Below are 17515 nucleotides of genomic sequence, written 5' to 3'. Positions count from 1 at the left end.
GATATTTTTGAGATGTCCTTAGTTTCTTCTTGATGATTTTCTTACTTTGTCCTGGTGTTTATTGTTTCATTGTTCTCTTTTGAAACGCCGTCCATGCAGTTTTACAATATCTAGTAGCTGCTACTACCTCTTAGAGTTGTCTGTTTGAAGTTTTTGATCAATATATCCTCTGTCTGTGCCCTTGCTCCCATTTAGAGTAGTTTAGTTTATTTAGTAAAAGAGGCTTTTAGTACAAGTGTAAGCTTTGCACTGGAATGCTGCAAATGTGGATCTTTCAAGTATTTGTTTGGGGTAATTGTATGGATGTTAAAGCTTCAACCAAGCTTTATTATGGTTGAGTGTTGAGTGTAGTCCCACGGTTCACTCGGGTACGCGGTACGCACTCTTAAAGAATTAGGTACGTGGGGTAGTACGAGTAGACATAATTGGTACGTTATTTCGGTTCGGCGGTACGTTTAGTCTGGTTGGATTGACTTATTTGAATTTGAACTTATCTATTGAGTTGACATACACACTTGTGAAACTATATGAGTTTATAGAAACAACTTATGATATGTCCTTAAGCTGTTTTCACTTTATAAACTCGCAAACGATAGCTTATATGAAAACTGTTTGACTTTGATTTGAGATTTTTTCTTCATGTTATTTTGTTATTCTGTCAACTTAATTTCTTCTTGCTGATTTTCTTACTTTGTCCTCCTAGTGTTTATATCCTCTGTCTGAGCCCTTCCTACCATTTAGAGTAGTTTAGTTTATTTAGTAAAAGAGGCTTTTGGTACAAGTGTAAGCTTTTGGTACTAGTAGACATAATTGGTACGTTATAATATAATATGGCGAACTCTTGGTCAAATTTAAAGAAAGGTAAACCAAGTTTGTTGCTACCAAAATCCGATCTAATCTGAGGAGGAATATCAGTTCACCAAAGCATGAGTAGGGATAAACCAAACCAATATTAGCAAGAGTGTTTGCACTTTGCACAAGAGTTGTCTTTGCTATAAATATGAGAGATAAAAAAGTTCATGGAGTAGAACAGTTACTTACAATTGTCCCATCTATTATTTCTTTACTATCAAGGAACAACTTTAGAATATTTGAAAGCTAAAACATTGAGTCAATCTCCAACTAAAGATTAAACCAACCATTCCGACGAGTTAACTCAATGGTAAACATAGCTCCATTTAATTCAACTATAAAATTAGCAAAAGCACCTGTAAAATTAGCATCAAAATTTCTAAGAAGTCCACCACATGACATTCCTACTTCATTTATCTTAATAAAGAGCATCTATGCCAATTTTATTTTTATTTTTTTAAAAAAATACTTACTCCATTTGTCCCATATTACAATTTTTATTTTTATTTTTATGAACTTATCGATCCAATATTTCAACAATACTTACTACATTTATCTCATATTCTGTGTCTAGCATATAGTATGAAATTTATTGAAGGTTATACTTTTTTAAATTAACTTTTACTCTTTCATATTAATTTTTTTTATCATTTATTCAATGTAAACAAATTTCCATAATCATTAAAAAAAAATTTCAATATTATAATTCAATTAATTATGATCTTATCTTATAAATTAATATACCCTCTTATTAAAAATGGTCATCCTAACAATATCTATAGCTGTGGTTGTCACAGTACTCATCCTCCTATATGCTTTTCACAAAACAAAATCCATGAAAACCCCTGCCTTCACAAATTGGCCTTTTATTGGTATGTTACCACAAATCCTTTGGAACATATCAGACATACATGAATATTCAGCTCATTTTTTGAAATCAAAAGGTGGCACAGTTGAGTTCATAGGACCATGGTTTACCAACATGGAGGGTGTAATGACTTCTGATCCAATCAATGTTCACTATATAATGAGCAAGAGTTTTGACAACTTTGTCAAAGGTGATTTGTTTCGTGAAATGTTTCAACCTTTTGGCGAAGGAATTTTCACTACTGATTCACATAAATGGAAATACAATAGGACGCTTCTCCAATTTCTTTTCAAACAAAGAAGCTTTGAAGCTTTTCAAGAGAAAATCATTCACAACAAAGTTGAGAAATCATTGATTCCTTTATTGAATCATGTTCAACAACAAAAAGGGTCGTTGGTCGATTTACAAGATGTCTTCAACCGCTTCACATTTGATAACATTTGTTTGATAGTCCTTGGACATGATCCTAATTGTCTTTCCATTGATTTTCCTGAAGTTGCGGCTGAGAAGGCTTTCAACCAAGCTGAAGAATCCATCTTCTATAGACACACTGTGCCAGTTTGTGTTTGGAAGTTGCAAAGCTGGCTTCATATCGGGGAAGAGAAAAACATGACCGAGGCATGCAAAATATTTGATCAATTCCTATTTTCATGTATAGCTTCAAAGCGTGAAGAGCTTGTGAAAAATTGTGACAAAAATGAAATCAATGCTGAAAGTGATGAAAATCATCATGTTGATTTGCTAACGGCGTTGATTAGAGAAGAAAAAAAGAATAAGGATAGTGAATCAAGTGGAGACAAGTTTCTAAGAGATGCTGCATTCAATCTCTTTGTAGCTGGTAGAGATACTATAACTTCGGCGCTTTCATGGTTATTTTATCTCGTCGCAACACACCCTTTAGTGGAATCCAAGATTCTTGAAGAGATAAAAGAAAATTTTGGACACAAAGAGAAGCCTTGGATTTTAAGTATTGATGAGGTGAAAAAGCTTGTTTATCTTCATGGAGCTATTTGTGAGGCATTAAGGCTTTTTCCACCTATACCTTTCGAGAGAAAGGAAGCCGTTACACCCGATATACTTCCAAGTGGTCATCGTGTTTATCCAAATGCAATGATATTGTTTTCTTTGTATGCAATGGGAAGGGATAAAGATATTTGGGGAGAAGATTACTCAGAGTTCAAGCCAGAGAGGTGGATTTCTGAGAGAGGAGGTATTGTTTATGCGCCGTCTTACAAATTTTTTAGTTTTAATGCTGGACCTAGGACTTGTTTGGGAAGAGATTTGGCTTTCATTCAAGTTAAGATGATAGCTGCTTCTGTTTTGTGGAACTATGGTGTTCATGTTGTGGATGTTAATCAAGTCACTCCAAACCTTTCAATTGTACTTCTCATGAAACATGGTCTCAAGGTTAAGATAACCAAAAGGGAAATTTAATTTGATGGAACTAGTATAGGTAGCAATTTCTAATATTTCTCATGTAATGGGACATATGTGAAAAATATGGCATCTTGTTTGATTTCACCAAATAACTGAATAACAGTACTACTTTAGCTATATGCAAAGTGAAAAGTTGTATGAAATATATCTTTCCAAAATTATTAGCATATTTATATAAATAAAGTGTACTAAGCATGATCATTAAATTGTTTAGTTCATAGTTGATAAGGTATATCAACTTATTAATAAGAGTTTGATTTGTACCTTTTAGGGATGGAGTTCAAAATGCATATTAGAATGATTGTACAATGACCATTTAATATCACAAATATTAATAACAACCTTAGAATCAACATAAGTTCTACCTTGTTAAAACTCAACCGCCTAGCATAACATAAACCTTCCAGCACCCCTCTAATGCCTTTCACAAAACCACCTAACCAGTCACTACCTCTAATAAAACTATCACATCCAGAGACGGAGCTAGTAGGAGAACTAGCAGAGGTAACGGTCCCTCTAATATTTTTTAATATTTTTTTTATACTAGTTATTATATTATTAATTAGTTTAATTTCATTTTTTATTCTCCAATTTTATTAAACTCACGAAAATGTTATCTCATTCTATAATTTAACTGTTTAAGCTCTATTTATACTTTGTAAATTTTATCTCAATAAATATTTTCCTCCTAAAAATGGTATTTTTTTGTACCAAAAAAGGTGATTTATATTGCTCAAATATTAAATTTAATGGCAAAATATAACTTTTTTAAGACATGAATTCACTTTATTTTATACAAAAAGTCGCATTTTTATGACAAAACGCATGAATTGAAACCAAAATTACAATAAAAGTGAAAATAGAGTGACCAAAAAATTCGACTTAAAAAAAGTGGCCCATAAATTACAGAATCATAGTATTAACTTTATATTTATCTTGTAATTGATTATATATGTTATGTTTTGAAAACTTAGTTTTTTCTTTACAAAATTAAACTTTTAAATTTGATCCCCCTATGTCTAATTCATGGCTCCATCTCTGACAGTATATATGGACTTGACTTTGCGAGAGAAAATTTTTTCAATTTTAGAGTGAAATTGAGGAAATATGACAGCTACATCTATTTTGCTTTTTAATGGATAAATCCATGTGTAGCGAGTGAAGTGATCGACAAACACAAGATAATATTTGTAACCATTTATTGACAATATAGGAGATGGTCCCCAAACATCAGAAAAAATAAGTTCAAGAGGAGAAGTAGTTTGTATAGAGGATATAGAAAATGGAAGTTTGTGACTTTTATTGATAGAACAAGAATTACAATTAATAGCTTTATTAATAAGATTCTTAGATAGACCACACAAAGACATCATTTGTGTAAGAATTTTTGGAGATGGATGGCCAAATCTTGCATGCCAAAGATCAACGGTGGATGTGGTTGTGGATAATGCCATGGGATAATTGAAGGTTGGGCTATATGTGTATAGATCACCATTACTTGGACCGCGCATCAAAACCGCCCCCGTCACCTGATCCTTCACACAGAAAAAAGAAGAATGAAATTCAACATAAACATTGTTAGACTTACAAAATTTAGAAATAGAAATAAGGTTATGTTTTGCATTAGGAACACAAAGAATATTTTTGAGATTAAAGGTTGTGTTTGGTGTAGGAAGTGTGGTTGAGCCAATATGAGAGATTTTTAAACCTGTACCATCACCAATCTGAACTTCTTCAGGGCCATCATATTCAGAGTGAATATGCATATTGTTGAGATTGTTTGCAACATGGTGACTGGCTCCAGTATCAAACACCCAGTTGGAGTTGTTGGGGTTGGCATAAGTATAGTGAGCCATTGGAGGGTTGCTTGGTTTAGGAATCTGCGGACAATAGAGAGCAATATGCCCTATGGTTGAGCAAAATTGGCAACGCGAAAGAGGTTTATTGCCACGAAAATTAGAGCCTTTGGATTTGCCTCGATCGTAGCCTCGACCGTAGCCTCGACCAGAGTGTGAGCCACGTGGAGTGAAGGATGAGTAACCACGACCAGATGATGGTGTTGGTAGAAGACCATCATGTTTGGAGTTTTTATGGGCTAGGTTTGCAGTTGGAACTTGAATTTCAACTTGAGATTCACGATGAATGTATTCATCATGAGCAAGCAAGTGACTATGAAGTTCTTCAAAGGAGAAGGGTTGCTCACGAGTACGAATGGATGCAGCAATATCACGATATTCGGAGCCAAGGCCATTGAGGACATAGAGGGTAAGATCATCATCAGAGATTTTTCTATCAATGACGGTTAGTTCATCAGCCAGGCTTTTGACATAAAAGAGATAGTCAGTGATGGATTTTTCGCCTTTGGTGCAACGTTGAATTTGATTTTTGATAGACATGACGTGTGATCGAGAGGTGTTTGCATATTGGGCTTCAATGGCAATCCACAACGTTCTAGCAGTGTCATAAGAGGCAAAAGATAGACAATCTATTTCAGACATAGAAGAGAGAAGAAGGTTGATGATGAGTTGGTCAATTTGGAACCAATTTGTATATTATGGATTTGGGTTTGATACACCAGCAGCAGTGAGAATGGTGGGAGTTTGAGATGGTGTAGTTCCATCAATGTGACCAATGACATTGATGCCTGAGAGTAGAGAGGTGGCTTGACGTTTCCAAGCACGATGGCTGGTTCGGGACAGCTTAATGGTAATGGAAGCATGAAGAAGAAGAGTTTGTTTTGATGGGTTTGTAGTGGCTGCCATGGTGGAAAAAATTGGATCGTAATAGGGCTATTAGGCTTTAGGCAAAACTGATACCATATAAAGTATTGTATTTATGTGTGTATTATTTGATGTGAATCATATACATATATACAACAAATGAGCAAGCATTATGGCTTTACAGTAGCTTGATATGATGACTACATATTTGATAATTAAGACTAGTAAATACAAATGAATAAGCATTATGGTACAAATCATCCTCTTAATGGCATGCCTATCATCTTAATAATTGTAGCATCAATTTATTTGATTTCTTTGTCTTTAGCTATTGTTCTAACAGTTTCTCTTCAGCTTCTCTTTGATTGGAGGGACGATGCCACAGCCAGATGAAAAGTCGGCCGTGGCTTACACCTATACCGTCATTGCAAATAGCCTAATGGCAATTGATGACGAATCGTCACACTCTCTAATCCATGCCTATTTTAGCAACATTAGATGCATTTTAGTAGGTTTTTAGCAATAAATATAAGAGAAATCTAACCATAAGCTTGATTACTTGATTTGCAAGAAAACAGGAAAAATTGCAGGAAATGGAGGATTTTCACTACGCTGGGGGCGTAGCCCATCACGCGCCGTGTGATGGAGCTCACAGGGAGCCAAGATTTTTACTCTGATCACGCGCGGCGTGATGCCTTACCACGCGCGGCGTGAAGCTTTGTTGAAGATGAAGATTGCTCTCTGACTTGATCACGCGCCGCGTGATTCTGTTACCACGCGCGGCGTAGTTGATGGATTTGCAACCACGCGCGGCGTGATAGATCTGGCGCGCGGCGTGGTTGCCTTCTGTATATATAGTTTCTGCATAATTCTGTTTTCGGGTTGGAAAATTCTGCAAATTTGATCTACATTCTGGGTTTTGAACTTCAAGATTGGGATTCAAGACTCCGAAGGAAGCTCCAAGCACATCGATAGCATGGATTCACAAGCCATGACATTGAAGCTCGGACGCGGACAAAGGGAGATGAGGAGCTAAGTTCTTCAGAGGTAGGATCTAGGATAGCCTACGATGTAGATAGACTTCATGTAATCTGCTATATGTGTAAGAAACTACTCTGTATAGTGTTGATTTAATGCAATTCGATGTTTAATGCTTTATAATCCTTCATTAGTGTTGTAATGATTTCGAGTTAAGTCACGTGCGAGAGTATTGATTTAATTTCTGAACTGAATTGCATTAAGCGCTCGAGTGTCTCCGGTCGAGAGATTGAGGCATAGAGTGTAGCGAACGATTGACGCGCGTTAATATCATTCGTTGTAGGTAGCTTCCGCCCGAGAGATCGGGGGAGTATCGACAACGAATAGAGTGGATTTTGACAAGAGATTGCGATTCACTAATTTGTCGATCTAGTTGTTAACACTTGAGTAGATTCCTATGATATAGTAGATTGCATGTTGTTTAGCTATAGACTAGGCGATTCCGATGATTCTACCTCGCTTTTCCATTATATCAAAGCACGTTTTCTAGCAATTCATAACTCAACATACCCCCAATTTATGTGTATTTCTTGCATAATGTCTATGAGCACTATTCGACTAGTTTAATCACACAATCCCTGTGGATCGATATTTTTATTACTACGTGGTAATTCGTTCACTTGCGAAATAATCCATCAGCAATATTGTTGGCGGCATACTTTGATTGTCCCTTTAGCTTAAATGCAGCAGAATTTATTTGGCTTCCACTTGCCGGTTATATTATAGGATGCATTAAGAATGATATTCGTGCTGAGATTATTTCAAACATCATTGAAAGTGCGTCAGCCTCAACCCTCAACTGTTCGTCTTCCTCCCCCATCTAATAATGACGCCGCTGATGACCAGGTATCAAAAATGAAAATGAAAAAAAAAAACTAAGGATGATGACCATCCTACTCCTCCAACTAAGAAGAATGATGCATCCTCCTCCAAAGTGGTCTCAGAAATGAGTTTGTTTTCAATTTAGGGTTTTCGGTTGGTTGTGGTTTTGTGACTCCAAATTTCAAAAACTATGGTTAGGAGTGTGTCTCCTATGGATAATCTCTAATCATAGTGTATCTTTGATTATCTCTTACGATTTTTTTATTTTTTTGAACAAGCGATTATCTCTTAGGATTATATTTCATTACTTACTATTATTGTGATTTTTATCCTTGAGCGGTTAAGCCTCGTGTTTTAGCTTTTGCTCTTGATAGTCAAGCCTCATATTTGCTTCTGTTAAATTCTAGAGCCCACATTTATAGGCTTATAGCTTATGCATAACTGTTAAGCTTTGATATTTGTCCTTCTGCTTATGCATAACTGTGGGCTCTACAATTTAACAGAAGCAAATTTGAGGCTTGACTATCAAAGGAAGTTGGGATAGCATAAGATGTATCAATGAGTATTTTCATTGTCATAAGTTGACCATCAGTTAGCCTAACCTTTAATGAAAAGTCTGCAAGGCTAGCGAGGTAGCCAGTCCTAAGTTTTCATTGCAGTCCTTGAACCTACTTTGTTAGAGGGTCTTTTCATGTCAAATTGAAAAGCTGAAATGCAATAATCTACCTCTAGAATCATTTTTATTAACAAATATTAAATGAGAATGTTCATTAGGGAAGTTTTTGGGAGAGCTAATTTGGGTTTATCTCTTGATATAATATAAAGTATAAACACTTGTATAAGTAGTCTAGTAACACAAAATTGCATCTTTAATGTGAATAAGTTGAATTCTACATATAAAATACAATGCATCTACCAATTAAACTCACGGAACACTAGACTATTTTTTTTTTTATTAAAAAAACTAAGTCACTTTAATAGTCAAGAAAAATAAAGAGACTAAGTTAAGATTTTTTCTAATCACACCTCAAAAAAAACCCGATTACACCCAAATTAACGAAAATACCCTTAAAGTTAGTTTGTGTATCTCTGCGTTATGGAATGCTCGGTAGAGTATTTTGCGGCTTAAATCTTCTGATCCCTTAACAGCTATCTTTTAAGTGAGAGTTCTCCAAGTGCTTACATACTTATCATACCGTCAGGTAGGCCATCTTCCGAAAGTAAGGTGAGCTGTTGGACACGATCCTAGTTTAGGACAACTTAGGCTTCAAGCATGCTGCGGTCCAATATATCATCATAGAGTTCCATATCTTTCTGCAACCCTTGGATCACATACTTGCATGTCAAACCATTTGGAACAAACCCTATTTTGACAAGCTTATCTTGAAGCTTCATCAACTCAGCCACATTACCAACCTCACAAAAGACTTTAACAATTGAATTGTAGCTTTCTGTATCGTAATCTTGAAACTCCTTGGCAAAGAATTTCAATAATGACACAGCTTCACCAACATCATTTTCTTCACAATAACCATTTATCAATGCCCTCTTTATTTCTAAATCAGGTAGAATACCTAAACTAACCATTTCCTCCAACAAGCTTTCAGCTTCTAAAGTCCTTTTTACTCTACACAAGCAGCTTATGATAGCTTTATAGGCAGTGAGATTGAGTTTCATATTCTTTTTTGTCATCTCAGATTTCAAAACCAATGCTTCTTCCACATAATTGAATCTACATAGAGACTCTACTAGTTTAATGTAAGTGCTTGTTTGAGGCACAAAGCCATCTTGAGATATCCTTAGTTTGTTGTGTGTAGGCAGGAGATCCTCTCTATGTTCTGTTATGTTGTTGGCTGGCAGCTATTGGGGCAAGTCTTCTCAAAATTGAGGATATTTTGGAATGTGTCACGAGGCTTCGAATCTCGAATGACATTGAATTTGAAGAAGAAACTATATTAGTAGTAATAGCATGTTTGTGTACATTCTTACATGGTTCCTACACACATTCAAAATCTTAGTTTTGTGAGAAGCACAATATGCATGTAATCAACTTAATAGATTGAGAAGACGAAAAGCAATTCCAAGATGCATGACAGACATGCATTCTTACACTTTTAGTCTGTTTGGATTGACTTATTTGAATTTGAACTTATCTATTGACATACATACTTGTGAAACTATTTGGATGAGTTTATAGAAACAACTTATGACATGTCCTTAAAGCTGTTTTCACTTTATTTCCATAAACTCGCAAAGGATAGCTTATGAAAATAGCTTATACGAAAACTGTTTGACTTTGATTTGAGATTTTTTCTTCATGTTATTTTGTGTTGTTCTTTCAACTTAATTTCTTCTTGCTGATTTTCTTACTTTGTCCTAGTGTTTATTGTTTCATTGTTCTCTTTTGAAAACGTCGTCCATGCGGTTTTACAATGTCTAGTAGCTGCTACTATATACCTCTTCTTAGAGTTGTCTGTTTGAAGTTTTTGATCAATATATCCTCTGTCTGTGCCCTTCCTACCATTTAGAGTAGTCTAGTTTATTTAGTTAAAGAGGCTTTTGGTACAATTCTAACATATAAATTAAGAAATTTAATAAATAACTTATTTATTATTGGATCACATGCATAGTTTTATAGAGAGTAAATATAAATACTAAAAGTACTAATATTTTTTGTAAAAATTTATAAAGAATAAGGACTAAATTTTAAAAGTCATAATTTTATAGTACAGAAAATATATTTAACTCTGGAATATTTTATGAACTTATTGATCCAATATTTCAACAATACTTGCTCCATTTATCTCATATTCTGTGTCTAACATATGAATTAAGAAACTTATTGAAGGTTATATACTTTTTTAAATTAATCTTTACTCTTTCATATTAATTTCTTTTATCATTTATTCAATGTAAACAAATTTCCATAATCATTAAAATAAAACAAATTTCAATATTATAATTCAATTAATTACGATCTTATCTTATAAATTAATATACCCTCTTATTATTCAAAATAAGTTATAAATTTATAAAGTTGTTTTATTTGTTCAGTTGAAATTTAGAAATTGTTGTCACTTTTTTTTTTTGTTTACAATGAGCTGGGAATCGAACCCATTACCTATAACGTACTACCCAAATCCCTCACCATTGTGGCTTAATTGTTGTCACTTTTAATTAAGGTTAATATATTTATTGATATATAATAGGTATATATATTATAACATTATAATATTAGATTATTGAAATTTGATTTTCAAATATAATTAATATTAATTATTAAAGATTTTTTTTGACAGAAGTTAATCTTTAAAGATAGTAAACTATTAATCACATTTTAAAAATAATATAAATTTATTTAAAATAAAATAAAAACTTCCTTATTGAATCTTGTTAGACTACTATGCACACCATGATATCATCATTTGTTACCACATTCATAATTTGTTTCATCATCAAATTGTAGCATTTGACTTCCATTATATAAAGGACAGATTGGGAGTTTGGCATAGCAATATCACTCAATTTCATTCATATTGACATTGAAATTTTTCACATTAAAAATGGTCATCCTAACAATATCTATAGCTGTGGTTGTCACAGTACTCATCCTCCTATATGCTTTTCACAAAACAAAATCCATGAAAACCCCTGCCTTCACAAATTGGCCTTTTATTGGTATGTTACCACAAATCCTTTGGAACATATCAGACATACATGAATATTCAGCTCATTTTTTGAAATCAAAAGGTGGCACAGTTGAGTTCATAGGACCATGGTTTACCAACATGGAGGGTGTAATGACTTCTGATCCAATCAATGTTCACTATATAATGAGCAAGAGTTTTGACAACTTTGTCAAAGGTGATTTGTTTCGTGAAATGTTTCAACCTTTTGGCGAAGGAATTTTCACTACTGATTCACATAAATGGAAATACAATAGGACGCTTCTCCAATTTCTTTTCAAACAAAGAAGCTTTGAAGCTTTTCAAGAGAAAATCATTCACAACAAAGTTGAGAAATCATTGATTCCTTTATTGAATCATGTTCAACAACAAAAAGGGTCAGTGGTTGATTTACAAGATGTCTTCAACCGCTTCACATTTGATAACATTTGTTTGATAGTCCTTGGACATGATCCTAATTGTCTTTCCATTGATTTTCCCGAAGTTGCGGCTGAGAAGGCTTTCAACCAAGCTGAAGAATCCATCTTCTATAGACACACCGTGCCAGTTTGTGTTTGGAAGTTGCAAAGCTGGCTTCATATCGGGGAAGAGAAAAAAATGACCGAGGCATGCAAAATATTTGATCAATTCCTATTTTCATGTATAGCTTCAAAGCGTGAAGAGCTTGTGAAAAATTGTAACAAAAATGAAATCAATGCTGAAAGTGATGAAAATCATCATGTTGATTTGCTAACGGCGTTGATTAGAGAAGAAAAAAAGAATAAGGATAGTGAATCAAGTGGAGACAAGTTTCTAAGAGATGCTGCATTCAATCTCTTTGTAGCTGGTAGAGATACTATAACTTCGGCGCTTTCATGGTTATTTTATCTCGTCGCAACACACCCTTTAGTGGAATCCAAGATTCTTGAAGAGATTAAAGAAAATTTTGGACACAAAGAGAAGCCTTGGATTTTAAGTATTGATGAGGTGAAAAAGCTTGTTTATCTTCATGGTGCTATTTGTGAGGCATTAAGGCTTTTTCCACCTATACCTTTCGAGAGAAAGGAAGCCGTTACACCCGATATACTTCCAAGTGGTCATCGTGTTTATCCAAATGCAATGATATTGTTTTCTTTGTATGCAATGGGAAGGGATAAAGATATTTGGGGAGAAGATTACTCAGAGTTCAAGCCAGAGAGGTGGATTTCTGAGAGAGGAGGTATTGTTTATGCGCCGTCTTACAAATTTTTTAGTTTTAATGCTGGACCTAGGACTTGTTTGGGAAGAGATTTGGCTTTCATTCAAGTTAAGATGATAGCTGCTTCTGTTTTGTGGAACTATGGTGTTCATGTTGTGGATGTTAATCAAGTCACTCCAAACCTTTCAATTGTACTTCTCATGAAACATGGTCTTAAGGTTAAGATAACCAAAAGGGGAATTTAATTTGATGGAACTAGTAGGTAGCAATTTCTAATATTTCTCATGTAATGGGACATATGTGAAAAATATGGCATCTTGTTTGATTTCACCAAATAACTGAATAACAGTACTACTTTAGCTATATGCAAAGTGAAAAGTAGTATGAAATATATCTTTCCAAAATTATTAGCATATATTTATATAAATAAAGTGTACTAAGCATTATCATTTAATTGTTTGTGTAACTTATTTACTGTATGGATTAGTTCATAGTTCATAAGGTATATCGACTTATTAATAAGAGTTTGATTTGTACCTTTTAGGGATATGGAGTTCAAAATGCATATTAGAATGATTGTACAATGACCATTTAATATCACAAATATTAATAACAACCTTAGAATCAACATAAGTTCTACCTTGTTAAAACTCAACCGCCTAGCATAACATAAACCTTCCAGCACCCCTCTAATGCCTTTCACAAAACCACCTAACCAGTCACTACCTCTAATAAAACCATCACATCCAGAGACGGAGCTAGTAGGAGAACTAGCAGAGGTAACGGTCCCTCTAATATTTTTTAGGCTAAATTGCAGTTTTGGCCCCCCACATTTCATAATTGTGCGATTTTGGCCCCCCACATTTCAAATGTGCGATTTTGGCCCCCCACGTTTCATAATTGTGCGATTTTGGCCCCCCACGTTTCAAATGTGCGATTTTGGCCCCCCACGTTTCATAATTGTGCGATTTTGGCCCCCCACGTTAACTATTTTGACCAAAAAATTGATGACATGGAATATTTTTTACACGTGTCTTAATTGTATTGGCCAACCAAAATTTATTATTATTATTTTTTTTAAAAAAAGGATAGGTTTCAAGAATTGATTATGCTATATTGGTTTCACGTGACCTATCCTTTTTTTTTAAAAAAAAAATAATAATAAATTTTGGTTGGCCAATACAATTAAGACACGTGTAATAAATATTCCATGTCATCAATTTTTTGGTCAAAATAGTCAACGGGGACCAAGAAATGCAAAAGGGGGCAAACGTGGGGGGCCAAAATCGCACATTTGAAATGTGGGGGGCCAAAATCGCACAATTATGAAATGTGGGGGGCCAAAATCGCACATTTGAAACGTGGGGGGCCAAAATCGCACAATTATGAAACGTGGGGGGCCAAAACTGCAATTTAGCCTATTTTTTAATATTTTTTTATACTAGTTATTATATTATTAATTAGTATAATTTCATTTTTTATTCTCCAATTTTATTAAACTCACGAAAATGTTATCTCATTCTATAATTTAACAGTTTAAGCTCTATTTATACTTTGTAAATTTTATCTCAATAAATATTTTCCTCCTAAAAATGGTATTTTTTTGTACCAAAAAAGGTGATTTATATTGCTCAAATATTAAATTTAATGGCAAAATATAACTTTTTTAAGACATGAATTCACTTTATTTTATTCAAAAAGTCGCATTTTTATGACAAAACGCATGAATTGAAACCAAAATTACAATAAAAGTGAAAATAGAGTGACCAAAAAATTCGACTTAAAAAAAGTGGCCCATAAATTACAGAATGATAGTATTAACTTTATATTTATCTCGTACTTGATTATATATGTTATGTTTTGAAAACTTAGTTTTTTCTTTACAAAATTAAACTTTTAAATTTGATCCCCCTATGTCTAATTCATGGCTCCATCTCTGACCACATCCCGCTCTCATCCCGTCCTTAGACGCTCTATCCGTGTTCAACCTCACCAAACTTCTTGGTGGAGTCCACTTCACAAAAGAGACCTCTTTCAGCTTCACTAAGATTATACAAGCACTATGTTAATAAATCTCACATTGGTTGCGAGGTGACTTAAATATATGTTTATAAGTGAGGATAAACCGATTTTATAGAATTGAGTTAAATTCAACATATTCTCTATACCTTATTATCTTCAACATTAACAGCCCAAGCTTCCTTCCAATTAGAATTTAAGTTCCAACACACAAGTGTTGGATTTATATATGGTCATATAAACGTACTGGGTGTCATATTATTATTGAGAAAAACTGAAATTTCACTTAGAATAAATATGAGCTTTGAAATAAATTTATAAAGAGTGACACTAAGCATTTTCCAAATAATGAAAATATTAATTAATAAAATAACTTATTATTAATTTATATTTTAGATTTTTGAAATTTATGATTTTAAAGTGTTAAAATCTCCAAATTGAGTAACCTATCTTGATGGCCGTCTCCGAGTTTTTGGAGGCTGTATGAAAATATTAAAACTGGTCATTTAATAAATAAAAAAAACGCAATTTTTATAAATAATAAAAAAATCATCCTCGATTTAAATTGCAAATAACATAAAAAAATAATCATGTATGTAATTAACATAAAAATATTCATATTCAAAAATAAAAATAAAATACCTTATAGCTATTTAAAGCAAGTCATTTTTCTATCATTTTATGAATCAAATTATTTTTTCCCTTCATTTTTTTGTTCTTACAAACTGGGCTTGGTCATGTAGCAAGCCCGTGACAAGTTCCTTTTGTTTTTCTTTTGACAAACTGGACCATGAGCAGTTGGGCTGCACAGTTTGAAAAAAACACTTTTAAGTTTTGTAACCCCTTATAAATATGAAGAATTTCTCATCCTACCTACTCACTTTCTTACTTACCTCCCGTCTTTTCATTTTTGCCCTAGAACAAAAAATTCGGAACGCGTTTTCCGAATTTTTTTTTCCTTTAAAAACAACTTCGGAATGTGTTTTTCGAATTTTTTCCAAATTTGAACTAAAAAAAATTCGGAAAACGCGTTCCAATTTTTTTTGACCAAGGGCAAAAATGGAAAAACAGGGGGTAGGTGAGAAAGTGAGTGGGTGGGATGAGAAATTTTCATAAATATGAGCAGTTGGGATCCTTTTCATTTTTTCTCTTTATTACTCCCTCCGGTCCTATATATAAGAAACACTTTGGAATTTTTTTTTTTGTCCTTTTTATAAGAAACACTCTTTAAATTTATTCTTTATTAAATAGATAATCCCTTATATACCCTTATTAAATTGTGTAAAATGCAACATATTCCAATGTTATGCATTAATTACACAAACACATTCTATTTCTCAAGGTTAATTTTGGAATAACACATAACATTTTAGAAATTTTAATAATAAAATAAGCCTCTTTGGTATGTGTGTTTTTCTCAATGTGTTCCTTATATATAGGACCGGAGAGAGTATTATTGTTTTGAAGAATTTTCAAATATATATATATATATATATATATATATATATATATATATATATATATATATATATATTTTTGACGCATATATATTAATTTTTTGAACCCGTCAAATGACACATTAATATAGTATTGCATTTATATTTTCTAATGAAAAAGAATGGAGAGGATAAAAATTGGAGAAAATCTTAACTCCTTTAAAGTGGTAGGTTGTCAATTTAATAGTATTGTCAATTATTAGATATTCTTCATCAACTCATGCAACATTATACAAAATTTTGGAATTTATTTTATACAAAAAAATGGAATTTATCCTTATTTTTAGGAGTCAATATCCTCCCTCCATTTTTTATCTTTTTCATTTCTTTTATTATCAAAGTTTTGAAGAAAAAAAAACATAATAATGTGATATTTAGTAGGTCCAATTATTTTTTATACACATTATAACTTTTTAAAACTATAATAATGAAAAGCACACGTGATCTCTCTCTCGACACACTTGTGTCGGCCTTAATTTTTTTTGTTTGAGTTCTCTTCTTTCTCTACCAGTTAGGAGGTGATTTTAGGTCATTTTATTTTGCCTAAAATTACTCCTTTGCATCTTTAAATTTATCATATTATTTAGGTCATTTTGGTCATTTTTATTTTTAACGATGTTGAATTTGTATTTGCATCTGATATACTCTATCGATTATTGAAATAAATGAATATCATTATTTTTAGTAAAAAAAAACTATGATAATGAGATTTGTCAAAAAAAAAAAAACTATAATAATGAGAGAAAAAAACGGAGAGAGAAAATAGAGATTGCAACTATTTTTTTTTTTAACCAAAAAATACTTTGATTAATTCAAAAATCATAGGTACAAGGCGATCGCTAGGATCCAACCTAAAGTATCAAAAAACGACAAACACAACCAGAGAAAGTTTATTTACATCAAGAGTTTAGCTATGTGTGTTCTTAAGTTCCTATTAGTCCAACCTCTATAAACAATAGTATTAATTATTTTCTCTGCGGTATGCTTGTTATGGGTAGCATTATCAAAGCTAACATCATTTCTATACCTCCAAATCTCATAAACACTTTTAGTAAATGCCAATTTTAGGATCTTAGCACGACCTCCTTTTTCTTTAGTCTGCTGCATAATCCACTTCACTTCTTGACACCAGCCAAAAGGATAATGATCAAATTACATCCACTCAAGAATTTTTCTCCAAATACCCCTTGTTTCATTGCAATTAAATAGAAGGTGTTGCTGCGTTTCATCAGCATTGCAAAAACAACAACGGGTTGTGTCAATTAAGCCATATTTATGTACCAATAGAAATTATTCCATGTCCTCAATCTTATTCTTTTTGGTGAATTCCCATATTCTCAAATCTACCGATAAAAGCATGCGAGTAAAAAAAAAAACCAATAGAACCGTAAAAAAAAAAA

General features: G+C 33.0%; 2 protein-coding genes across 2 annotated transcripts; both read left to right on the top strand.

The window, feature by feature from the left end:
- Positions 1 to 1600: 1600 nt before the first annotated feature.
- Positions 1601 to 3154, top strand: LOC123904062 (alkane hydroxylase MAH1-like; the record flags this gene model as incomplete). The annotated part of the gene is made up of 1 exon (XM_045953757.1): positions 1601 to 3154. A coding segment is annotated over one exon (1554 nt), but the record flags the coding sequence as incomplete, so codon positions are not given.
- Positions 3155 to 11149: 7995 nt separating this feature from the next.
- Positions 11150 to 12943, top strand: LOC123904061 (alkane hydroxylase MAH1-like). Its single transcript, XM_045953756.1, has 2 exons — positions 11150 to 11164; positions 11250 to 12943. The coding sequence occupies exons 1-2, from the start codon at positions 11150 to 11152 to the stop codon at positions 12843 to 12845; spliced, it is 1611 nt and encodes a 536-aa protein (XP_045809712.1). The 3' UTR covers positions 12846 to 12943.
- The last annotated feature ends 4572 nt before the right edge of the window (positions 12944 to 17515 follow it).

Source organism: Trifolium pratense, linkage group LG2 (assembly GCF_020283565.1).
Source record: "Trifolium pratense cultivar HEN17-A07 linkage group LG2, ARS_RC_1.1, whole genome shotgun sequence".
NCBI classification, from domain to species: Eukaryota; Viridiplantae; Streptophyta; class Magnoliopsida; order Fabales; family Fabaceae; genus Trifolium; species Trifolium pratense.
The sequence above is the reverse complement of the archived record's forward strand: the minus strand, read 5'-3'. Positions and strand labels throughout refer to the sequence as shown.